Genomic DNA, 22,500 nt, shown 5'->3' with positions numbered 1-22,500 from the left:
CAATAAAATTGAACGTGTCTGAAAATGCTTCATTGGCACCTAGGAAGTGGACTCTAACGTTTCACATAAGTGGAAAAAAAAAATCTGGGTACAGACATTCCTGGACGAGGATGAAAACTTGGAGGTTTTGTTGCACATTATACATTCATACATTATGCATGTTATGATAGTGCTTATAATCATGTTCTGTAACCATCTTCAATAATCTTCAGGCACAGTTTACTAGCAACGTTTGGAGCGTCTGTGTTCCATTTCTTTCTTTCTCGCCTGTTACAATGATAACTTTCTTCTATTGCTAGTCTCACTATTAAATACATACCAAGAGATTGTGTGGGAACGATGCTTGCAGACGGCCAGACATTTTTTTTTACAGACTGCAAACAATGAATATTGTTTGCAAACTGTGCTTGAAGACTGCACACAGTGCTTGCATTCTTTGTAAACGGTACTTTCAAAGTGCAAACAAATTGATTGCATGCATAGCTTACAGACTGCAAACAGTGGAGACTACTTGCAAACATCAAACGGTTCCCGGAAGCAATCCTTTCAGACTGCCTGCAAACAATTCTTGCAGACTGCTTGCCAACGACATTTGCAAATTGTTTGAAAACACTCTGTAAGCACGGATTTGGAGAGTAAATGTCCAGGTATAGAATAGGTTTGTGACGGACTAAGCTTGCCATGGTTTATTGCGTGGTTGTTATGGTGGACTGTCGTCTACCTGTGCTTCTAGCCTTGTGGGTAATCTCACATCGTAACCGTGAGTTCACTGCATGGTGACAGCGATGGTCTTGGGACGTCGCTACTCTTTGACAGTCCACACAGGAAGTACCACGTGTTTTATCACATAACGGACTGGATAGCAGCATCCTGAAGTTCACCAGTATCCTAAAGAACGATGCGAAGACATCAGCGTGCTATAGTGTGTCCCTGACTTGCCTTCAATTTGATTCTTCCTCAAACAACGAACTTAATAGCTTTGCGGTTAACCAGTTGCACGGTGGCGGGCCTGGTTAATCCATTTGTTGAACTTTTCACACTCTATCCTACAAAGGCGCCTCGTCTACAAACAGTGAATCCCAAAACAGGTTGTTCTCGAGGTGACTGTACTTTCTGAAATAGATCTTCAGGAGGTTAAAGCAACAGTTTCCCATAAGTAAGAGGCTCCGTTGTCCACAGTAGTCATGGAGGGTCCATAGACAGACAATTAGAACGACCGTATTTCGCGGTATACAAGACGCAGCTTTTGTAAAATAAGTGGATAAAATAAAGAATAATATGATAAATCAAATAAACAAATAGATAGAAATAATTACTTAAACGAACATGAAAGTAGAAAACTGCCCTGTGAAGTTTCGATTTTACATGTTGACTGTATTTTACAGCTATCCTCTACTGAGTTCGAGTTTTAGATATTCTTGTATTACGCACGTCATTATTATCATTACAATATTACAAATACCATTATCATTACTTATTATATTTACTTGAAACCAAATTACTGTAGATATTAAAAGAAAGTAACGATTATACGAATGATCTAACGTTCGTAATGCTCATTCAACCCGTAATTGTTAAACAATAATTTCTTCCAAAAACATTTATAAAGTCTATATTCAAGTCGGAAAATATACTCTATCTTCGAAAGAATTAAGAAATCACAATGACGTTGAATAAAGGCGATATTCATCATAAATTTGCTCTTTAGCATACATCGTCATGTCTCGGTGTGATAAAAAGTAGTAACATCAATTAAGTTATGTCGTTTCTTGTTTTCTATGTTAAACTTATTGTATTGTGTTTTATTCTGTTGTACATATTAGAGTTACAGACTATTTCTGTGTTTTGTATATATATATATATATATATATATATATATATATATATATATATATATATTTGTGTGTGTGTGTGTGTGTGTGTGTGTGTGTGTGTGTGTGTGTGTGTGTGTGTGTGTGTGTGTGTGTGTGTGTGTGCATGTGATTCACCATTGTCTTGGATCACGTGTTGGACTCATGATCGACAGCTACTACCCTCCCGGATGAGAGCTCAGAGCTCATATATGACCGAACTATAGGTAATGCTGTGGCCTGACACACACACTCACCCCAACTCCCACGAGAGCTGGAGTAACGGTTCACAGCGTAGCGGTACTGAAATGATTTCAGACCTGGGCGTGATTCGAATTCGGACCGCTGGGTTAGCAGTTGCGAACGCTACCACTGCGGCGTCGAGCCGTGTGTGTGTGTGTGTGTGTGTGTGTGTGTGTGTGTGTGTGTGTGTGTGTGTGTGTGTGTGTGTGTGTGTGTGTGTGTGTGTGTGTGTGTGTGTGTCTGTATTTACCTAGTTGTATTTTACGAAATAAAATACAATAAGTACAATAAAATCCTGAGAGGCTCTGTACCTTTATGTTTGAAACGTAAAGTTTACAGTCAATGCATTCTACCGGCAATAATCTACGGGTGTGAGACTTGGAAACTAACGAAGACAATGGAAGCAAAGCTAAGGACTGCACAGAGGAGAATGGAGAGATCAATGATGGGAATAACACTGAGAGACCGAAAGAGAGCAAGTTAGGTGAGAGAGCAGACTAGAGTGAAAGATATTGCGGAAGCAGTAAAAGAGAGGAAGTGGAATCGGACAGGTAAGTTGGTGCGAACGACTGATGACCGATGGAACAAGTGTGTAACTGAGTGGACGCCAGGAGATAGAAAGCGTGGAAGAGGGAGACCAGACAGAAGGTGGAGAGACGAGATCGAGAAGTTTGCGGGAGTGACGTGGCAGAGGATGGCACGGTCGTGTGAATCATGGAATGCTATGAAGGAGGCCTTTGTTCAGCAGTGGACTCAGGATGGCTGATTTGATTGATTGAATTATTGATTTTACGGGAAGGGGAGCTACGCTCGTGGTGTCCCGCCTTTGTATCTCGCAGTGTCTACTTTGCTCTTAAATTCATGAATGTATGTGTGTGTGTGTGTATTTACCTAGTTGTATTTACCTAGTTGTATTTTACGGGAAGGGGAGCTATGCTCGTGGTGTCCCGTCTTCATATCTCATTTTATCTAAACTATTTTTAAATTCATGTATTGTTTTTGCACACACCACTTTCTCATCTAACTTGTTCCAACTGTCTATTACTCTGTGAGGAAAGCTGTTCTTTTTCAAATCTCTTCTATAGCTGTCTTTTTTTATTTTCTTTCCGTGTCCTCTTGTATTTCTGTCATCCCATTTTATCAGATTCTCTCTATCAGTAATTTCTATGCCTTTCATGATTCTGTAAATAGCTATCAAATCTCCTCTCTCTCTTCTTTGCTCTAGTGTCTGTAGTTCAAGTTTTGCCTGTCTCTCTCCATATGATAGTTTTGAGAGTGTTGGTGCCAATTTTGTAATTGCTCTTTGTATTCTTTCAAGTTTTTTCATACATTTTTTTGTACTTGGTGACCATATCGTTGCTGCATATTCCAATCTTGGTCTTATCAGGGTGATTAGGATTTTCTTCACCATTTCTTCATCCAGGTATGTAAATGCAACTTTGATTGTTCTTATTAAATTATAAGTTTCTCCAAAAATCTTATTTATATGTTTCTCAGGTGACATATTATTCATAACAATGACTCCCAGGTCCTTCTCATTTTCTACTTTTTTATTCCTTCTCCCAATTTATATGATCCTGTTATTCTGTTTTTGCCTTTTCCAAATTCCATTATACTACACTTTTTTGTATTGAACTCCATCTCCCACTTCCTACTCCATTCTTGTACTTTATTTAGATCTCTCTGTAGTGATTCACAATCTTCTTCAGTTTTCACTCTTTTCAGTAGTTTTGCATCATCTGCAAAGAAGCTCATATAGCTTTTAATTCCTTCATCCATATCATTAATATATATAGCAAACATTATTGGGGCCAGAACTGTTCCCTGCGGAACACCGCTTATTACTTCATCCCATTTTGAGTGCTGGTTTCTTATCACTACTCTCATTTTTCTTTCTTGCAAAAAGTCCTCCATCCAATTTAGTAGTTTGCCCTGTATTCCTCCTTGAGTTTCTAATTTCTTAAGCAACTTCTTATGTGGTACTTTGTCAAAAGCTTTCTTTAGATCTAAAAATGCACAGTCCGCCCATCCATCTCTTTCTTGTATTATATCTATTAGCCTTGAATAGAAACATATTAAATTGGTGACGCATGATCGTCCTTGTCTGAATCCAAATTGCCTTGGATTTAACACTTTGTTTTTTTTCTAAATATTTTACCCATCTACTTTTGATAATTCTTTCACAAATTTTTGCTATTGTACTTGTTAGAGAGACTGGTCTATAGTTGGTAGGTTCTTCTTTATTTCCTCCTTTATATATAGGTACTATATTTGCTTTTTTCCAATCTTCTGGAACTTTTCCTTCTTTCAAGGAACTATTTAGTATGCTATGTATTTTGTCTGCCAGTTCATTCCTGCATTCTTTCAGTATCCAGTTTGCTATTTCATCTGGTCCATGCGATTTTCTGACATCAAGATTACTTAAGTGTGTTAATATTTCATCCTTTGTTACTTCTATTTCTTCCATAGGGGGGACTTTCTCTTTCCATTCGTTCTCTTCAGGTTGTATGTTCTCCCTTGTAAACACTGATTTAAAATGTTTGTTCATAATTTCTGCCATTTCCATTTCCTCAGTGTATTCAATTCCCTCCTGTCTTAATTTCTCTAAGTCTTGTTTGTTTTTCAGTTTATTGTTTACAAATCTGTAGAATAGTTTTTACACTTTTCTATGATATATTTTTCATATTTTCTCTTTTCCTCTCTGCACATTTGTACATATTCATTTCTATAGCAGGTATATATTTTCCATTTTTCAGGTCTTCTGTCTTTTTTCCATCTTGTCCAGGCTTTGTCTCTTTTGTCTTTTAACTCCCTACAGCTTTTGTTGTACCAGCATTTTACATATTCTTTTTCTTGTTTTTGTCATGGAACATACTTTTCCACTCCTTTTTTGTAAATTTTTGTCAAAAGATTCCATTTCTCTTCTACTGTTGTTTCTTCTTTGTATATTTCTTCCCAGTTTTCCTTTTGGAGGAATTCTCTTATTTTTATCAAAGTTTGTTTTTTCATACATCATTCTTCCTTTTCTATATTGTTCATTTCTTTTCATATATTTTTCTTCATTAAGTTCCAGTTCAATCAATATGTGGTCACTTTTACTTATTGGTGTTTTATATTCAATTTTGTCCACTATTCTAGGTTCGGATGTAATTACTAGGTCTAGTCTCGATGGCTCTTCTTCATTTCTATACCTAGTGTTCTCCTGTATCCATTGTGTCATTGTATGGTCAGTAACCATCTCAAGTAGAGCATTTCCCCATGAGCCGTCTCCACCCTTTACTGTCATTTCTTCCCAGCAGATTTCTTTGCAATTAAAGTCGCCCATCATAACTATTCTTCCTCCCTCTTCCATTATCTTGTTTAATGTTATCTTTGTGTCCTCTAACATACTTTTATGTTCACTCTCTTCCCATGAGGCTGTTTTCGGGGGCACATAATTTATCACAAACTTTCTGCTCTTCTTATCTCTGTCTTCTACTTCCATCATTATCATCTCTACTGTATTCTTTCCATATGTGACACACTTCACGTTTATATCCTTCTTAGTCAGGAACATAACTCCACCCCCTTCCTTTTTCACTCTGTTTCTAATCCAATAATTATATGCATCATGTCCTACACTGTTGGGTGGTAGTGGACCTTTTAATTTTGTTTCTACAATTCCCATTATGTCTGGTTCTTTTTCTTTCAAATAGTCATTCAGCTCATTCAATTCTGTTATTAATCCATCTATACTTGTGTAAGACACTCTTAGTTTTCTGCCACTTCCATTGTGTTCTCTGTTTCCCTTTTGTTTTTCTCTTGTATGTCGACTTTAGTTTCATATTCACTACTCTCCAATAGAATCTCTCTTTTTCTGACTCCGTTCTTATCTCGTTTTTTCCTTTGCTTCAAGTCTTTTCTTTTTTTCTTCCTCTCTTTCCTCTATATTCATTTCCCTTTTTATCCATACCTTTTTATATTGTTCACTTGTTGCTGTTTTGGATAAGATATTCTCAGCCGTAGTTTGTGACCTGAATTTAATCTTAATTGGTCTAGTCTTGTCTGTACTATATTTCCCGAGCCTGAATTTCTCTTCGATTTGTTTCATTATTTCTGGTTCATCTTCCTGAACTAATTCTAGTAAATTTCTTACTTTTTCATTTTCCTCTTTGATTCTTGTGGTTCTATCTGGGTTATGTTTCTCTTCCATTCCTAATATAATTATACATTTCTTTCTGTCTGCTAAGTCTCTTACTATATTCTCCTTCTGTCTCATCACTTTAATAACTGAGTTTTCAGTTTGTTCATTCATTTGCTGTCTGATTATGTCAGTGAATGCAACTTTGCTATTTTCTTGAATTTTTTTCCAACCCTCCTTGTTCTCCTTATTATTCTCCTTTAAGACTTTATTCTCATCTTTTACTTCTTTTAACTGTTTTTTTAATTCTTCAATTTCCTTAGTTAAGTTTTTGTTCGCCTTCTCTAGTTCTTCCAATTTTTCAACTCTCCGTATAATGTTGTTAACATGACCGAACCTACGCTCCAAGTCCTCGATCATCTTATCGACCTTCTCTTCTAGTCTTGTCAGTCGGGGGGGTTTGTGTCCCCCCCACCCTCTTTAAATCCCTGGAAAATATTCTCATCACTTTCTACTGTATTGCTCTTATCTATACTTCTAATCTTTACATTTTTATTAGACATTTCATCGTCGCTCAGCTGGTCGGGGGGTCGTTTGTTTACCTCTCGCCTGTCTGCCTGGGCCAAGTCCTCTCCTTCCTCATTTCCTTCCATTTCCCTCAGCAATCCCTCCCCTTCTCCTCTTTCCCTACTTTCCCACTACCCCACGAGCAATTCCCCCCCACCCTGTAAATACAATAGGCACTTCTCTTTGCGTTGGGATCCACGAAACTTCAATTTTCTTCAGAACGTCTTCTAAGCCGTCCGTTCGTTGAAGTGTGTGTGTGTGTGTGTGTGTGTGTGTGTGTGTGTGTGTGTGTGTGTGTGTGTGTGTGTGTGTGTGTGTGTGTGTGTGTGTGTGTGTGTATGTATGTGTGATTCACCACCACCATGGTCTTGAATCACGTGCTGGACTCGCGATCGGCAGCCATTAACCTCCCGGAAGAGAGCTCAGAACTCGTATGACCGATTTATGGGTAATACTGTGACCTTACACGCACACACATACCCAACTCCCCGCCCACGAGAGTTGGAGTAAGATCTCGCAGCGCAGCGATACTGAAACTATTTCAGCCCTGGGCGGGATTCGAACCCGGACCGCTGTGTGTGTGTGTGTGTGTGTGTGTGTGTGTGTGTGTGTGTGTGTGTGTGTGTGTGTGTGTGTGTGTGTGTGTGTGTGTGTGTGTGTGTGTGTGTGTGTGTGTGTGTGTGTGTGTGTGTGTGTGTGTGTGTGTGTGTGTGTGTGTGTGTGTGTGTGTTCACATACACACACACACTCCATGCTGAAGTTAGCGTAGGTCTTCTACACCACAAAATACGGTATTTAGTGGACACCACACGATTTCATTCAGTATTAAGATGATCTATAAGGAAAGATATTACGTAAATTAAATATTTGAATCCACGCGTTGAGTTCTATTATTCTACAGTTGTGTTTAGTTAATGAAATCACTACAGCACAAAGCCAATACTTCCTCAGACCTAATCCAATTAATGTTCATCTCGCTAGCATGCTACTTACCTTTGCTAGTTCGTCTGAATAGGAACAAATTTGGTTACGATCTTCTTTTGTTTTTAAATTTCCCAAAGTCAAATTACTTTTGCGTCACACAGTGAGAAGCTGAATGAACTAAGAGAAGTTAAACCTAGAATACGAATGTTAGACACTTTGTTGAGATGTTCTTACACAAATCTAGAATATTGTCACACAAGTCGTTTCTACTCAAATGGAATAGCAAAATCTATAGTGTGCCGCTTGCTGTAATTCTCGTCACTAAGATTGGTCTGAGTAAATCTCCATTTTTGTTAAATTACATTCTCCCACTATTACCTATTTTCTCTTTTGTGTTAATGTACTTATTTTATCAAATGAAGGTTAATTATTTTTTTCTAGTCAAATTGATTTGAGATAAAGTGGAGATGGTGGCGAATCTAGGATCAAAATTTGGGGGTGGGCTAATCTGAATTTTGTAAATGTAGATAATGCTTTGGAGGGGTTAGCCTTTTGTAAATATACAGTAGATGGTACTTTCAAAGAGATGTATTCTGTAGCATGAATGCGATGGTTTTTTATATGAATTGAAGTATACATTCTCACTTGAATTAGTTTCTTTCAAAATGTTGGACAAAAGTAATACTTAACCGTACATTTTTAAAGATTCACCCTCAGTAATTTGTTGAATATACTTCCAATTATTCTCGGTGAAGTGTTTTATCAAATGCATGGATAATTTTTGTCACTGTTTTACTGATGTCTTCCACGTATCAGTCAGTGTCCACAAGAACATAAAAATTGAGGGAGACTGCAAGAAACCATAGGGCCTACACTAGGCAGCTCCGTATCCATCACCACCTGTCATCCCCATCCATAAAGTTGTCTCATCGTTTCTTAAAACAACTGATAGTTTCAGCGCTTACTACATGGTTACTAAGTTTATTCCATTCGTCGACCATCCTATTAGTAAACCAATTCTTTCCTATTTCCTTTTTAAATCTAAATTTGTCCAGTTTATAACCATTACTGCGAGTCCTGCCCTGTTGTTTTAATATGATGACCTTGTTTGCATTACCCTTGTTAAAGCCTTTGATCCACTTGAACATCTCTATTAGATCACCCCGCACTCTGCGTCTTTCCAGAGAGTGCAAGTTAACCCATTCAACTCCGATGACAAGATGTCTTGTCATTTGGTGAAATAAAACAAAAAATCATAATAAAACAACAAAATGTTTGATGATCAAACAGCACCAGAAAAATATGACGTCATCAGTCCTCCTCGAGGAGGACTGATGACGTCATATTTTTCTGGTGCTGTTTGATCATCAAACATTTTGTTGTTTTATTATGATTTTTTGTTTTATTTCACCAAATGACAAGACATCTTGTCATCGGAGTTGAATGGGTTAAGGCAGATTTCTCGACATGTGCAGTGAGGTAATGAAAGAATGAATTTAGGGGAGAGGTTTCAGCCATTGGAGATAAGGTAGCTTGTTCTGCTGGGGCCTGGCTGAGGTTGATACGAGTTACCAGAGGGCGGATGTCGATTTTGATAAATTCGTGATGTGAATCCCATGCGAGAGGGCGAGTAACTTTGATGCGCTTCGGACACCGTTGACTCAGATAACAGTCACTGCTGGCAATCGAAGTGCGGGATTCGAACCCATAACTAAGTGAATGTGGGGCCAGTAGGGTTCTGATCATGCGCACAGTCGTCTGGTGAAGATGTATGGGGTCTGATCACCTGTTTTGGCTTTCTACCTGGTCTGCATGCAATATTCCATAGCTAGATCCACTTAACTGCATATCCTAGATCAGCGTTTCCCAACTTTTTCCGACCATAGCACCCCCTGTTGTCATGTCTAAGCAGTCCAGCACCCCTATTTTGTTATTAGAAGGACAAAAGAAAGTGTAGTGTTTGATGATTTATTTTCTTGATTCCTTAGAACTGAAACAAAGGGACGATATTGTTTGTAGAAGAAATAAGAACTCCCTAGAAAAATAGAATAGCATGGGGAAAATAAAATATGCACAACTGGGTAATTAATGATACTTATATCAATGTAATTTTTGTGTGCATCACTTCCCAGCACCCCCTGTAATTGCTTACAACACCCCCAGGTTGGGAAAGCTATCCTAGAGCAACAATCACTTCCTCTAGAACTAAAGGTGGAAGCACACTAGGAATACTCGCTTTTGCTATTTCGTCTGAGTTTAGAAACGACTTCGGTTATGATCTTTTGTTTTTCCAAATTTCCAAATGTCAAATCACTCTTGCGTCATATATTGAGAAGCTGAATGCCGAACCAAAAGAAGTTAAATCTATGTATTGTTGAAGTGTTCTTACGGAAGTCTAGAATATTATAAACAAAGTCGTTTCTAGTAGCAAAAGCAAGTAGCATGCTAGCCTATTGTGGCACCATCTTAACCCATTCAACTCCGATGACAAGATGTCTTGTCATTTGGTGAAATAAAACAAAAAATCATAATAAAACAACAAAATGTTTGATGATCAAACAGCACCAGAAAAATATGACGTCATCAGTCCTCCTCGAGGAGGACTGATGACGTCATATTTTTCTGGTGCTGTTTGATCATCAAACATTTTGTTGTTTTATTATGATGTTTTGTTTTATTTCACCAAATGACAAGACATCTTGTCATCGGAGTTGAATGGGTTAAAAATATTGCTACTCTTCTCTCTCTCCTGTAGCTATCAGTACTCATTTCATTGTCAATGACATTCCCATTTCTCGTGCCAAAAACGTCGCTATCATGATTATACTTTATGTGTTTTTTAATCTATATTATCACAAGTACAGCTATCGTACTAAAACATGCATGGTTACTACAATTGTCAATACAACCACCATTATATTATCATTATTGTTATATCTATAACAATGTTCATTATCACAAGTGATCGCGAGAACTCCGGAGAAATTAACAAGGAACTCTACATTCAACTTGGAAATGAAACTTGAAGGCTCATTTTCTTTCTTTGGAGCCTTGTTTGATGGAAGTGAAACTTAGAAGACTCATTTTCTTTCTCTGGGGCCTTGTTTGGTGGAAATGAAGCTTGAAGACTCTTTTTTTTTTTAGCCTTGTTTGATGGAAATGAAACTTAGAAGACTCATTTTCTTTCTCTGGGGCCTTGTTTGATGGAAATGAAACTTATGAAACTTAGAAGACTTGTTTTCTTTCTTTGGGGCCTTGCTTGATGGAAATGAAACTTAGAAGGCTCATTTTCTTTCTCTGGGGCCTTGTTTGATGGAAATGAAACTTGAAGACTCCTTTTCTTTCTCTGGGGCCTTGTTTGATGGAAATGAAACTTAGAAGACTTTTTTTTTTTTATGCCTTGTCTGAGGGAAGTGAAACTTACAAGACTCATTTTCTTTCTCTGGGGCCTTGTTTGATGGAAATGAAGCTTGAAGACTCATTTTCTTTCTTTGGAGGCTTGTTTGATGGAAATGAAACTTGAAGACTCATTTTCTTTCTTTGGGGCCTTGTTTGATGGAAATGAAACTTGAAGACTCAATTTCTTTTTTGGAGCCTTGTCTGAGGGAAATGAAACTTACAAGACTCATTTTCTTTCTTTAGGGCCTTGTTTGATGGAAATGAAGCTTGAAGACTCATTTTCTTTCTTTGGAGCCTTGTTTGATGGAAATGAAACTTGAAGACTCATTTTCTTTCTTTGGGGCCTTGTTTGATGGAAATGAAACTTGAAGACTCATTTTCTTTCTTTGGAGCCTTGTTTGATGGAAAAGCCTTGTCTGAGGGAAGTGAAACTTACAAGACTCATTTTCTTTCTCTGGGGCCTTGTTTGATGGAAATGAAGCTTGAAGACTCATTTTCTTTCTTTGGAGGCTTGTTTGATGGAAATGAAACTAGAAGACTCATTTTCTTTCTTTGGGGCCTTGTTTGATGGAAATGAAACGATGGAAATGAAGCTTGAAGACTCATTTTCTTTCTTTGGAGCCTTGTTTGATGGAAATGAAACTTGAAGACTCATTTTCTTTCTTTGGGGCCTTGTTTCATGGAAATTAAACTTGAAGACTCATTTTCTTTCTTTGGAGCCTTGTTTGATGGAAATGAAACTTAGAAGACTCGTTTTCTTTCTTTGGGGCCTTGTTTGAGGGAAATGAAACTTGAAGACTCATTTTCTTTCTTTGGGGCCTTGTTTGATGGAAATGAAACTTAGAAGACTCGTTTTCTTTCTTTGGGGCCTTGTTTGATGGAAATGAAACTTACTCATTTTCTTTCTTTGGAGCCTTGTTTGATGGAAATGAAACTTTGAAGACTCATTTTCTTTCTCTGGGGCGTTGTTTGATGGAAATGAAGCTTGAAGACTCATTTTCTTTCTTTGAAGCCTTGTTTGATGGAAATGAAACTTGAAGACTCATTTTCTTTCTTTGGAGCCTTGTTTGATGGAAATGAAACTTAGAAGACTCACTTTCTTTCTCTGGGGCCTTGTTTGATGGAAATGAAACTTGAAGACTCATTTTCTTTCTTTGGGGCCTTGTTTGATGGAAATGAAACGTAGAAGACTCGTTTTCTTTCTTTGGGGCCTTGTTTGATGGAAATGAAACTTACTCATTTTCTTTCTTTGGTGCCTTGTTTGATGGAAATGAAACTTGACGACTCATTTTCTTTCTTTGGAGCCTTGTTTGATGGAAATGAAACTTGACGACTCATTTTCTTTCTTTGGAGCCTTGATTGATGGAAATGAAACTTGAAGACTCATTTTCTTTCTTTGAAGCCTTGTTTGATGGAAATGAAACTTGAAGACTCATTTTCTTTCTTTGGGGCCTTGTTTGATGGAAATGAAACTTGAAGACTCATTTTCTTTCTTTGGGGCCTTGTTTGATGGAAATGAAACTTGAAGACTCATTTTCTTTCTTTGGGGCCTTGTTTGATGGAAATGAAACTTAGAAGACTCGTTTTCTTTCTTTGGGGCCTTGTTTGATGGAAATGAATCTTGAAGACTCATTTTCTTTCTTTGGGGCCTTGTTTGATGGAAATGAAACTTAGAAGACTCGGTTTCTTTCTTTGGAGCCTTGTTTGATGGAAATGAAACTTGAAGGCTCATTTTCTTTCTTTGGGGCCTTGTTTGATCCTCTCCCCCTCGTGTCATCTCCTCCCAAAGACGCATTTCTTCTGGAGAGGTCCTATTCAGCTGGTCAGCATCTCGACATTAACTGTATCATTCCACATTTTATATTCGTCTTTTATTTATTAATTTATTTATTATTTGTCCGTTTGTTTATTATCATTTCCTTGATTATTATTTATCATTATCTATCTGTCAATTTATTATTAGTATCTACTATGTGCCTGTTTGTTTATTATCTAACTTTACCTATTTATTTGTTTACTGATTTTATTGATTATTATTTATATTATTATAATTTTCATTTTATGTATTTATTTATTTATTTATCATTATTATATTTTCTCCCCACTTCTCTCTCTCTCTCTCTCTCTCTCTCTCTCTCTCTCTCTCTCTCTCTCTCTCTCTCTCTCTCTCTCTCTCTCTCTCTCTCTCTCTCTCTCTGTTTTTTGTTTTTTTTTTTTTTTGCATCCGACCTAGTCATGGACCAAAAGGTCTCCTGTCGGAATGCTCCTCCTCTGTAATCTTTTGACAATCTTCAGTCATTAATCGTTTCTCCTTTTGAGTTTTGGAATCTCTTGTAAGTCACAGTTAGGTCGAAAGTGCACGGTAGGTACGTATAAAGCACAAAACGTAGTTAGGTCATGCTTCCAGCTATGATCTACAAAGATGAAATTTGAAAACTGGGAATGGATAACGTCCGAAGGTGAGGAATAGACAAGAGAACATCCTTTTAAGAAGAACAAATTTGAGAACAGCCTGTATAAAAGAACATGTAGGGAAGAGGCCAAACGCAGAGTATGGGAGTCCAATATATTTTACGTTTCGCCCAGCAGGGCTTCTTCAGAAATAACATCGATGAAAAACATTTTACTCCTTATATAGCCCGAGCCTTGCGGGGAGAAACAAACATTAAAATGGTGTACACACAATTTGCGCAAATTGCTTGTTACTTGTAATTAAAATTGCCAATGGTTTGTTTATTGTAAAAAATCCACTATTCTGATTTATATTTTCTATGAGGGATATAAAGATAAAAGAGAAGCTATAATGATCAAATTGTAGGAAGAAGAAAGAGAGAAGAGAGCAAGTGAAGGAGAAAACGAGAGAGAGAGAGAGAAAGAAATAGAGAGAAAGAGATGATTAGCATATGGCCGAGGGACGGCAAGATAAAACGTGGAGACTTGAGTCAGAGAAAATTGCAGGAGTTACGTGGCAGTGATTGGGATAGCCGTGCAGGTCGTGTAAGAATCTGGGAATATATATATATATATATATATATATATATATATATATATATATATATATATATTTATCAACCACAATACACTTTAATTCTAAGCCATCAACATCGAGAGAGACTCGAGGAGGCCAACATGCAGAAATTGAAACGTGGTACGGCCAAGGACTCGAAATATATATTGCAAATTTACAAATTTTACTAAATTAGCCCGTAAACGCACAAGACTTTTGGTGACATAATGATTCAATACTATCCTGCATCGCTCCATCAATACTATCCATATAAAATCAATATTTTCGGCAATATATTGACTAAATTCTCCATACCATCAATACTACCCCTTTATCACAAATTGACAACTTATCGATTTAAAACTGAACACAGTTCTCATTGGCATAACGCGAGAGGGTACCAGCTAAAAAATAAAATAAAATAAAAAATAAATAAATAAATGAGATGAAATAAATCTCTCTTGATGGCCTAGTTGGAAAGTCACTGTCGCACTTGTCTTGAGGTTGCCGTGTTCGAGTCCTGGGCAGTACCATATTTCAATTTCAGCATGCTGGCCTTTGATGGCTTAGAATTAAAGTGCATTGCGGTTGTTGAAATGTGTATATATATATATATATATATATATATATATTATATATATACATATATATATACATATATATATACATATACATATATATACATATATATATACACATATATATACATATATATATTAAGCTATTTCAATGTGGTGGGGCGTCGTTACTTGCGGCGAAAGTCGAGGGGATGGCGGTTCGAATCCTGCCACCGGTGAAGTTTAACCAAGGGCATGGTTCATATAATTCCACGCTACAAAGCCCTCTGTGACGGGCACCGTCCTAGCCTTCCGACAGGGGGGTAGTTTGTGACGTTAAACCATATCATCACTTAATGGTACCATGCCACTCTGTTCTCTTCCATCACCCAACGTTATATAAGCTCACCTGCTAAAAATGACACAGATTATATGTGCATAACTCTTACAAAAAAAAAAAAAAAAAAAAAAACGCTTATTGTATGAGGTCCCAATTTCACGCTGCGCTCACGGTGGGAAAGACAATCACTGATACCGCAAGCTGTCACTCTCCCTCATAAGCAAGTGTGTGTTAGTGTGTGTGTGTGTGTGTGTGTGTGTGTGTGTGTGTGTGTGTGTGTGTGTGTGTGTGTGTGTGTGTGTGTGTGCGTGTGTGCGTGCGTGCGTGTGTATATTTACCTAGTTGTATCTTACGGGAAGGGGAGCTATGCTCGTGGTATACTGTCTTTATATTTCACAGTGTCTAGTCTATGTGTGTGTGTGTGTGTGTGTGTGTGTGTGTGTGTGTGTGTGTGTGTGTGTGTGTGTGTGTGTGTGTGTGTGTGTGTGTGTGTGTGTGTGTGTGTGTGTGTGTGTGTGTGTGTGTGTGTGTGTGTGTGTGTGTGTGTGTGTGTGTGTGTGTGTGTGTGTGTGTGTGTGTGTGTGTTTAAGAACACAACATTCCATATAGATCACGTTATGAACTCTCATTCACGAGGTTAATATTCGAAGATCATACGTCCAGCACGTAATTCAAGACCACAATGAATCATTATGGTGAATCACGCATTCGGACACAAACACACACAACCCCCCCCCCTCTATTCCCCTCTGCAAAAGCTTATTATTTTTCAACCGCAGCAGCATCTGGGCCCTGGCAGTCAACAAAATAGTCACGTCCGATTTACATAAGAGTAAGAACGACGAAACGACTCGGGTGTGCCATTTTCAAACAACACGCCATCGATAAAAAACTCTTGGGCGACGTTTGTCTTGACCCCTTGAGTCGCCTATGTTTTCTCATGACGTAAGCAGATAGACATGCCATGTGATCACGCATAATAATTAATGTTGACTTGATTGAATGTAAGAACACCAATACTCTATTCCCCTGATAGCATGGGAAACAGAAAGGCGCGAGAATAAGAAGAAGAAAAAAAGCAGAAAGAATAAATATTTATATTGTCTTAACTTTCATAGGGAGAGGGAAAACTGACGTATCTACGATAAAAAAAACACCACACGTTGACAGAATTCCCAGTCATCAGAAAGTTCTAGAAAATTCTACCCTTAGTAATGCCTCTACAACCATTACTCACACCCTCTGACAACCACGAGAAGCCACAGCGACTGAGAAAAAAAAAGCTTAGTGTATGTAATGTCATATTTAAACACAACGACAATACAGCGTTTTAGGATTACTAAAACTTTGATTAAATTATATAAAAAATGGAACCGTGAGTCCATCAGCTGAATGAAATCTCCAGGTACTTGCCAAAATAAAATATGCAAATAACTAAAGGGTTAACAAAGGCACATATACACGCTTCATTTCAACAGCACATCTTGGAGGGCAAGCGTTTTCATAGAAAACGTATTACTATAGGAAAACGAGTTTTCTTTGATCAGTAACTTTACAATATTCATAGTGTACAAACCTACTGCAAGACAAAAGGTATATTATTTACTACTATAAGTATGTATCAGTGGTGTGGATCCAGGGAGGGTAGGGTGAGGGCGTTAACCCCCTATTTTTTTCATTACTTCATTGTAGAGGTCGACAAACCCACCATGTATACACCAGTACATGGTAGAAATATCTTCAACACATCTTTGAGGGTAAATCTTTGAAATATAAGATTAAGTATTAGTTTTGCCCAATATTCTGAAAAAATTATAAAGTGAGAACATATATTTAAATCTATATTCAAAATCATCGTATTTATGCTATACTTTTTATAGAGTACATCTCAAGCGTCATCTATATTTACAAAATTCAAGTTAGCCACCCAAAAATATAATTAATTGTTCACTAAACCTTCATGTTGATTAAAGAACTCAACTTAAGAAAAGTCGTTCATCAGAACCTGTCAAGCATAAACAGATCAAGAGGGACGTCAGAGATGAGCATCTCCCTGGTTCTGAGATAGAAAATGGGAACCTACAGTACAGAAAATGAAATACCCTCAAAATACTAGATTTGTACATTTTTTATCTATTTACAAACATATATCACATCAACATTTATTAATAAGTATTGTTTATTAAAATACCTAACTTAATGGTAATGAGTTGTATTTTAGTAGGGGGTCCATTTTCAATGGGGGGGGGGGCATATTCCATTTCACACCACCCATCCTCAAAACCTATCTACCCACTAACCAATTTCAGAGGGTGCATCCCCGAGAGCTGGCATTCGGTCTCTTGGTGCCAAGATCTCTCCTTGTTACCTCCAGCTAGATTTCCTCCACCTCTGCACAACAGAACTGACAACAAAGCGATCTTTTAAATAACAGAGGACCGTTGCCGGCCACTATGAGGCTGCGGACTCACTAAAGTAGTCCAACCCATGGATAAAAGTGTGACCTTATATACATAAATTCCCCACACGCATACCTTTGCTTTAATGGAACAATAGCGACTTGTAGTATTAACAAAATCCTTTTCACGCCTTAAGCGCGGCGCTCAGAACTCAAAGTCAACAATTGTGTCAATTATGTATTCATATATTCTAGCTCAATCCAGTAAACTTTGCTGGAACATGTGTACATAAGTATGTAAGACTATTTTCATGCATGTCAGCATACATCCTGTACGAGTATATCTTATGCTAGTATATCATAAGCGCTTTGATATTTGATAAAACGTCAAGCTACTGAGAAATGCAACGAAAATTAATAAAATCGTTTGGCGCAGGCGTAACAAGTACCACACTGTAAGGAAGGGGAATGAAGCGCATCTTTAATTTATGACCTCCATTAAACATTTCGTTATATTTGCTTCTTGGTGCCTTTCATGCTTAGCGATTTTGCGCTGAGTTAGTTACGGCTGCAAAATATAGACACACCGATATACATATATATATATATATATATATATATATATATATACATATATATACATATATATATACATATATAATTTGTCTAAAATACTTAACATATATATATATATATATATATATATATATATATATATACATATACATATATATATATATATATATATATGCTGGCCTTTGATGGCTTAGAATTAAAGTGCATTGTGGTTGTTAAAATGTATGTATGTATATTTAATTATAACGAATAAGCAGAATAGATAAAGATATCAAAATAAACATGTAAGAATAAATTGATAAAGATAATAATGATAGTAAATAATTGTCGATTGAAATTTACTGTTATGCATTTTTTTCTTCTTTTTTTTTCCAGTGCACTTGGAACCACAGTGGCAGAGATGAAAATGTTCTTCGCCCCACGCCAGGTTCTTATCAAAACTCAAACCAGAACACTGGGCCAACTACCCCAGTTGTTGATAAACTACTGTAATTGTTGAGGAACTACTGCAGACTACTGAGACCTACTGTGACCGTGGCCCAGCAACAACAACAACAACAGCAACAACAACAACTACTACTACTACTACTCCGGACGGTTCGAATCCTGAAAGAGGCCTTTCCGATATGGGTTTCCCTGGATTCTGTGTGATATTCGTCACCGTTGCCATCCTCTACGAGGCCGCGGGGCAGTACACGGCCGGGGACGAACCTCCATGGAGATTCAAGACCCCTGTCACGACTGAACAAACCCCTCCCACCACCTACAGCATCCTCCAGCCGATCCCTCTCTGCCAGTTCGAGACCCCGAACTCGACCCGAAGAACCACCACGAGCATGAGCAAGTGCCTTGAGGCCGTACTTGAACCAACGGTAAGTGGGCAACCCGTGGACCACGTGCCAGGCTCGTGGTCGACAATTACCACCTTCCCTGAGAACTCGGGAGATCGTGTATTCTTATCCATGGGGTAAAAGTGTGACCTTATGTATAAATTCCACACAGCTTTGCTCGAATGAGGAAATAACGACTTGTAGTATTAGCAAAAGCCTTTTCACGCCCTAAGCGCGGGGATCTGAGTCTTGGTGTAGGAATCAGAGACGTGTGTGTGTGTGTGTGTGTGTGTGTGTGTGTTTTTTTGTGTGTGTGTATGTGTGTGTGTGTGTGTGTGTGACCTCTACCTAGATTTTCATCTTAGAACAACGCCTGAATTGCCCAATTACGTCAAAGGTCATTCTTTACTCGATCAACTTAGAGCGTAAAAAGATGATTCATTTCCTGCTGAGGCCTCAAGGATTCATCTTCTCTGATATGGTTAGTTACCATTTTATGGTACATGGTTATGATCCGTAGGAGAAGTGTTAAATTAAATTTTATATTTTTTGGAATTATTAGTAACTTTCTCGTCCTGTATGATAAATTATATACAATATTTTATTACTTTGTACAATTTACAGAACAATGTTACATTTAGATGCTTTTCATATTATAAGGGCTATCCTTGTATGTGGCAATATTATTTACAATATATAATTTGATTATAATACACACATATAATGGTTTGACCAAGATTAGTCATTTTATTTTACAAAAATGCTATGCGCGTTAAGGGGAGACTGCAGTATGTATGTGGCAATATAATTTACAATATATAATTTGATTATAATGTACACATATGATGGTTTGACCAAGATTAGTAATTTCATTTTACAAAAATGCTATGTGCGTTAAGGGGTGACTGCAGTAGTGGCGTGTGGCCACACCTCTTTCGCCACTTTCAACTTCATCCTACCAACTACCCGTCCCTCCTCTCTTCAGATTATCTTAATATTGTCTTATTTCATTTTGTTTTTAAGTCCGTATCCTCTTGCTATCTTCAGAAGCAGTTCTCTACTACTGTCATGAACCTAGTCCTGGAGTTCTCATTGCCAGCTTACACATAAACTAATAAGTCATATATGGCTCGATCTCAGGGTAATACTGTGACCTTTGACACACACACACACACTGTCTCGAAAGGAGGCTGCAGCAGATCCGATGTGAATACACACACACCATCCCCCTGCATTAGATGGTCAGGAAAAATATATATACATATCCTGTTATGATGAAGTGTTATTGTTATCTCTATTACACAGCCCGAATCCGTTTTGATGCTATCATTATCTTTGAATATCGGTAGATAAATTAATTGAATAAAAACAAATATTTTACGATGTCACTATTTCTTATTAGTTTCTGTTTTCCTACCCCTTGGTACCTGTATTGGAAATTTCAGAAGAATGTTGTTAGTTTCGGCTTTCTAATGCTTATATTTTGTTGTATTCGATGACAAATATTTTTTTCTTTGCCTTATCAAATATTATCACAGTTTATATGAAGTTTCAAAAATGTGAGACACATTTTACTGCCTTTCTCAAATCTGGCAGACACCGCTTCTGTATCAACAAAACATAACATTTATTTTATGTCTGACCCCAACTTAATCCAAACCATATTCTGGTTTTTCTCATAATTGTACAGCTTCTCCAACCTTCTCCTTTGTCTATTCATTTTATGCGTCCCATAATTCATGATCACGTATGAAAAGACAGACATTTGTAAAATGCGTGTTAGAATGTGCACTCATGCAAGAACGGATATGAGATCTCCAGTTACGATTTTCTAAGAATAATATCAAAATCCCTTTTTTTTCATGTCCAACGCTGGACAGATTTTCTTTTTCTTTTAACATCCATATATCATCCCTTTGCTGAATAAAATTACCAGGCGGGACGGATAGAATGCAGATGTCAAATATTCAATGAAGACAAATTTAAAGCCTACTATATATATATATATATATATATATATATATATATATATATATATATATATATATATATATATATTTATATATATATATACACACATATATATATAAATATATATATATATATATATATATATATATATATATATATGTATATATATACATATATGTATATATATATACATATATATACATATATATATATATGTATATATATATACATATATATACATATATATATATATATATATATATAACTTTTTGTTTTTGATATTCGCTAGTTTCTGTCTCGTTTTCAAACTTCGTGGAATACGGTCGAAACAATGTTTGATTGATTTATGAAATTTTTGGCTTGAAGGCCAAGCGCCGGACCCTGTAGGCCATTCAGCGCATGTCGAAACAATGTAGCGAAACGACCGAACCATGTAGCGAAAGGGTTGGTAGCGAACTGGCCATGAAGCGAAACGACCGGATTTCGTGGAATGGAAAATGGAAATACGATTCAAATCTAACGGATCCTGTCGCTTTGGTCACATCCAACCGTCTTTGGTTTACAATTTCGACTTTGAACCAATGCCACCAAATCAGGATGACTCCAGTTAACAGTTTAGCACAAATAATGGATGGTTCTCGAGGTAATAAATAAATAAACAAATAAGAATATTATAGATATATAAACAAACAAATTGTTTAAGTAAATGAATAATTAAGAGAGATCCAACACAGGTTTGTAAATTGAAAGGATCAGCTATGTTAAAAGAGTATATATATATATATATATATATATATATATATATATATATATATATATATATATATAGATATACTGTAAATTACTTTTAAATTTCAAACACGGTGATTTCTTTGGTATCAAAGAAAAGTTGTTTTACAAAATAATAGTAGGGAGAAACACTACAATAATTCTACAAAATAATAAAAGAATTCCTGTTGATATCGATCTAAATCGGACCGGATATCCTTCAAGGGGACACGTCCCCTCCAGCCCCTGATTGGCTGAGAGAGTGGTGATGTCACGGCAACGGAGATGACTGATTGGCCGAGAACGGTGACGTCACTGCAACGAAGACGACAGATTGGCCGATGGCGCCTGAGAGCGAAGCGAGCTCGCCGGAAGGGCTGAGCCTCCTCGTTGCGGGATCGGGCGCAGCCCGTTGCTCGTACAATATAAAATAATAACGAGTTTTCTTAGTCTAAGATGCCTTTATAAATATCTATCTGCAAAGCATATATGCTGCAATACTACATACTCTTGATTAAGCCACTAAGCATGATATGAAATGGATAATCTAATAAGGACCAAAGGATCTGGTTTCTTATGTGGATAAACGTGCCAAATCCACCTTAGTACACACTCTCTTATTTCCCTTCTATGTGCTGTTTGATTATTATTTATTCTGTATATAGTAAAGGAATCTGTGTAGTACAAAAAGTATAACTTTTTAGGATTATAACAACTATTACCCACCCCATACCACCTGTTTTACCAGTGACACATCTGTGTAGTACAAAGAGCATAACTTTTTAGGATTATAACAACTATTACCCACCCCATACCACCTGTTTTACCAGTGACACATCTGTGTAGTACAAAGAGCATAACTTTTTAGGATTATAACAACTATTACCCACCCCATACCACCTGTTTTACCAGTGACACCTCGAGGAGGGGGGGGGGGAACTCTTCCACAA

The 22,500-nt window shown here is 37.1% G+C and overlaps 1 protein-coding gene across 2 annotated transcripts in view; it reads left to right on the top strand.

Moving 5' to 3' along the window:
• LOC143040596 (uncharacterized) overlaps nt 1–22,500 on the top strand; it is a 51,990-nt gene that overhangs the window by 14,264 nt on the left and 15,226 nt on the right. For both annotated transcript variants that reach the window (XM_076211704.1, XM_076211705.1), the window contains exon 2: nt 18,357–18,853. In XM_076211704.1, coding sequence (XP_076067819.1) covers nt 18,608–18,853 — 246 coding nt within the window. In that variant the 5' untranslated portion in view covers nt 18,357–18,607. The remainder of the gene's footprint in view (nt 1–18,356; nt 18,854–22,500) is intronic.

Source organism: Oratosquilla oratoria, chromosome 29 (genome assembly GCF_046742065.1).
Source record: "Oratosquilla oratoria isolate Oo_2021 chromosome 29, ASM4674206v1, whole genome shotgun sequence".
NCBI lineage: Eukaryota > Metazoa > Arthropoda > Malacostraca > Stomatopoda > Squillidae > Oratosquilla > Oratosquilla oratoria.
Note: the sequence above shows the minus strand (reverse complement) of the source record. Positions and strands in the feature narration are given on the sequence as shown.